Consider the following 4,089-nt stretch of genomic DNA (forward strand, 5'->3'; position numbering starts at 1 on the left):
ATGCAGTTTTCTGTTTTTAATAACTAACATTATGTTCATTATTCTGCATAACATTATTGATCAAAAACTAGCAACATTTCCTGACATTCAACCAGTTTCCAGAGACTGTTTGAACAGAGAGCAAAATAATACATTAGTAAGAATATCACTCAATTAATTAAAAAAACGTAATAGCAATGAAAAGACAAGACGTGTAGACTATCGTAAAGGTTTATGAGCACACATCCTGTTCTTAGACTAACAGGAGCCGCTATGCTGACACTGTAAGCCGTAGATATACAGCACAGAGAGTTTTCTTATCAAATGACTTTATAATGAGTCACAATCAATATAACCATTTGCAGCCAGTATATCATTTCCCTGTAGTTTAGAGCATGTCTGTCTCTGATAAAGCTGCCAAAACAGTAGCAGGTATGCATTTGTATATATGATCAGATGTTATAGGCAGTGTATTTTCACATGAGAAATTTATTTTGTCCACTAATAAAACACTAATAGGCATTGCCACAGAGTCTCCAGGAAAAATGATGTGTACATACGTCATCTGCCAAGATTTACACATTTACTCCCAATCTTTATTCATCAATAACTGTGGGAATGTAAAAGATGTTCAGGATGTACCTGATAATTTCTTCTTTAAAAGCCGCTGGTTTGGGGGAAGTAAGTCACAGTCTCTGGAAAAACTCTAAGGAAAGAATGTATTTTCTCCTTCTGCTCGTCTTCTTTGCCAGCCCAGTGCTGGCCTGGCTGGTAGGATTTTTGATTTGAAAATGCTTAAGAATGATGTAAATGATGATTAAACATTGTATCCCTTTCTGATCTGTCTTTTCTTTCCAGCCGCTGGAGGACTGGGGCTCGGGTAATGTGACCAGCTCTGTGGGAGAATCTGGCCAGTGTATCTGCCAGGTGTTCCTGCCGGACACTACGTTCCCTGCAGACCGTGTGGAGAGTCTCCAGATATCTTCTAATAAGCTGACTGTAGATGTGGAGCTGCATATCAATAAGGTATATTCTGCTGCACATGCTCTTATACACTTTCAGAAACAAATAAAAAAAATTACTGGCAAGCATAGTTTGGCTTTTAAGAATCAGTGACATTTCAACAATAGGGATGCTCTTTATATTGAAAAAATGTGGCATAAAATAAGACACCTATTTAGGGCTGGGTATCCTTTTAAAAATTTTGGATACCATTGCCGATACATTACTTTGAATTCGGTACCAATACCCAAACGATATTTTTTGTAACAAAAAAAGTGCAAAAAAGGATAATTATTCTCACACAACATGTATAACAGCCAACATAAGTAATAGCATTCTCATACTGTCACCATGAGAGACTCACTTTTTTCTATCTTTTTGGAAAAAACAGTGAGCATGTTTGTGGCGTTTTATTAAGAAAAAAATAATTGCTTGTGCTTAAACTACACAAGTTTAAGTTTTGCTCCAAACACATTTACACGTCTGTAACAGTTATATATTCACACTGCTTCCCTTTTATACACAACATAACGAGAATGTGAGCTCTCATCAGTAAAGCCTTATCACTAAAGAAAAAAAATCCAGTACTTTTGCATGTAGGTTTCATTAGTCGTTTACTTACTAAGTAAGTAAATGGTTTATTTAGTGATGCCATAGAAGAACAATAGGCCATTTAATGCTATAAAGAGACTTGTCTTGATATAAAGTTTCAAGCTTCTTCACATGCACACTTCTCTATTAAATATGATTCTTTATGAAATCAAATCTGGTTCTTGTACAGCATCACTGATGCCATACAAGGAATTAATAAAGCACTTTTATTTTTATTGCGAAAGCAGCTGTTAATGGTTCTAGTTTAACACTGACTTGGTTTTTGCTTTACAGTACTGTAGAACATTAAGTCGTAATTTCTCTTCCTCAGCTGATCAGTTTTAAGGGCAAGGTGGAGATTCTACTCCAGGAGCTCTCCAACTTGACGATCAGACTGGAGGTGGTGGAGAGTGGGCCTGATAAATACATCAAACTGGACTTTGAGCTGCTGAGGATCGAGCTGCGAGAGTTTGAAGCTCTGGTCACAGAACTGAAAGTGTCCCTCAACTCCTCCTCGCCTGCATTCGATAGTCTTTACAATGAGGTGAGAAGCAATCCTTTACTAAGATTGTTGCATTGTGTATTTTGAGATAAGCTCTGTTTTAATCACTGTAGTGCACATGTACAGTTAAAATGCCATTTGTAAATCAATTTTACTGTTATTTATTTTTTAAAGTTTTTAAATATGTGGACCCTTGGAACAGTTGCTTTTGATTTTAATGATCTGTCAGCTAATAATTTTCATTATTGCTCATAAAAAGGAGGCATCCCATCTCTCCCCTGATGCATGGGGGTTTCCCTCATATTGATAGCAGCTTACTGACACCCAAAATTAAGCACATTTTTCCCACAATATTTGGGAGTGAGTGACAGATGTGGGAAGAGTGTAACATAGAGACCATCCTGATTGGTCTCTCTTTGTGCTTAGTAGACCTATTTGACCTTTAATTTGTTCATGGTGAGATGGTCATTTACATATTTCTTACAGATTCGCAATATGAGCATGATAGTAGATCAGCTGGAGAGCTACGACCGCAGCAACTTGGAAGTGATTCGCATTGAGTTTGCCAAACTACAGAAGAAGTTGGAGAAATGCAGAGATGAACAGGATGACTTCTCCAATGTACAGATTGGTAATGTTGATGTTTTATTATATTTTACATTTAGTATTAGGTAATATACTATAATCATTTCCCAAGTAGTTTTATTAATTAATTAAAAAAAGACATCTCTACTGGAGAACTTACATTTTCTGTTCATGTTTTAAAAACGACTAACAATGTTATGTTAGATTAACACTACTCGATTTTAGCCTCAATTTTCTCTAGTCTTTACTCTTTTCTACAGACGATTGCATGGCAATGCTGTTTCTCCTAAGCTTGTTTCTTAATCTTTATTTATTATATCTTAATTCTGATTCGGACCTGCTGTAATCATTTGGTTTAACATAGCTTGTGGATTTATTAGCTTTGTTTATTTTAGGGCCTATAAAAATAAATCGATCTTAGATGTTTAATCCCACTTGAGGGGGTTAAGATTGTACTTAATTTAAAAAACATGCCTTACTTGTTCTTCTCAGGTTCCTGCAAGCATGAAGGCATCCTGAGAGTTGGAAAACCTGTAGTTAGCCAGCTGAATGCTAATCTCCACACTGGATACATATACGGAGGATGGGGAAAAGACACCAACCCACTGTCTGGTTCAGAATCTATGTACTGGTACTCTGCTTCCACTGATGCTGTGGTCAGGTATATTAGTGTCTATTCCGACTACTACAGACTGATCATGAGACAGGCGATGAAGACATATGACCTCTATGCTTCAAGTGACTGGCGAGGAATGGGCAATAATTACATTATTCGTGCTAACACCTTGTACTACCAGTTCGCAAACCCCTTCAGTATGGGTAGATTCAATATGACCAGTCAGAAAGCTGAGTACAGGGTGGTGCCGGGTGCCAGCAACAGATTTTCCTACCATTATTATCCCAATCAGATCTTAGACTTTGCATCTGATGAGAGTGGAATGTGGGTAACGTATGCTACAGAGGCATCGAAGGGTAAACTGGTGCTGGGTAAGATAGATGAGGCAGCGTTTGCACTGTCAGAGGTTTGGGAAACCAGTATCTTTAAACAGTCTGTGACCAATGCCTTCATGATATGTGGTGTTCTTTACGCTACAAGATCTGTAGACACCAAGACAGAGGAGATCTTCTACACTTACGACACTCAGACCAGACAGGAGAACTATGTCAGCCTTCCTTTTGAGAAGTTCCAGGATTCCTATGTGAGCCTGGACTACAACCCCACAGATCAGAAGCTTTACATGTACAACAGTGGCTACTACGTCTCATACAATGTAAAGTTTAAATCTGCCTAGGCGCTTTCTGGCAGACTGGTGTGTTTTAGAAAAGTGTGTTTAAAGATATGTGCACCATACATTTACTTGTTTGATGATGTAATCAAATAAGATGTAGTGTTTTGGAGATCATCAATAAAACTGAATTCAAGCATTGCA

The 4,089-nt window shown here is 37.6% G+C and overlaps 1 protein-coding gene across 1 annotated transcript; it reads left to right on the forward strand.

Moving 5' to 3' along the window:
- Nucleotides 1-582: 582 nt before the first annotated feature.
- On the forward strand, nt 583-4,089 carry LOC111193143 (olfactomedin-4-like). Its single transcript, XM_022672494.2, has 5 exons — nt 583-750; nt 838-1,005; nt 1,904-2,116; nt 2,561-2,705; nt 3,152-4,089. Exons 1-5 carry the CDS (start codon nt 607-609, stop codon nt 3,949-3,951), a joined length of 1,470 nt encoding a protein of 489 aa, XP_022528215.2. The 5' UTR covers nt 583-606; the 3' UTR covers nt 3,952-4,089.

Source organism: Astyanax mexicanus, chromosome 14 (genome assembly GCF_023375975.1).
Source record: "Astyanax mexicanus isolate ESR-SI-001 chromosome 14, AstMex3_surface, whole genome shotgun sequence".
Taxonomy (NCBI): domain Eukaryota; kingdom Metazoa; phylum Chordata; class Actinopteri; order Characiformes; family Acestrorhamphidae; genus Astyanax; species Astyanax mexicanus.

Bases quoted from the DNA above. Each gene is read 5' to 3' on its own strand.
- LOC111193143 (XM_022672494.2), top strand. From the start codon at position 607: ATGTTCAGGATGTACCTGATAATTTCTTCTTTAAAAGCCGCTGGTTTG. The intron at 751-837 runs GTAGGATTTTTG...TTTTCTTTCCAG, and splicing joins GCCCAGTGCTGGCCTGGCTG to CCGCTGGAGGACTGGGGCTC. The intron at 1,006-1,903 runs GTATATTCTGCT...TCTCTTCCTCAG, and splicing joins TGGAGCTGCATATCAATAAG to CTGATCAGTTTTAAGGGCAA.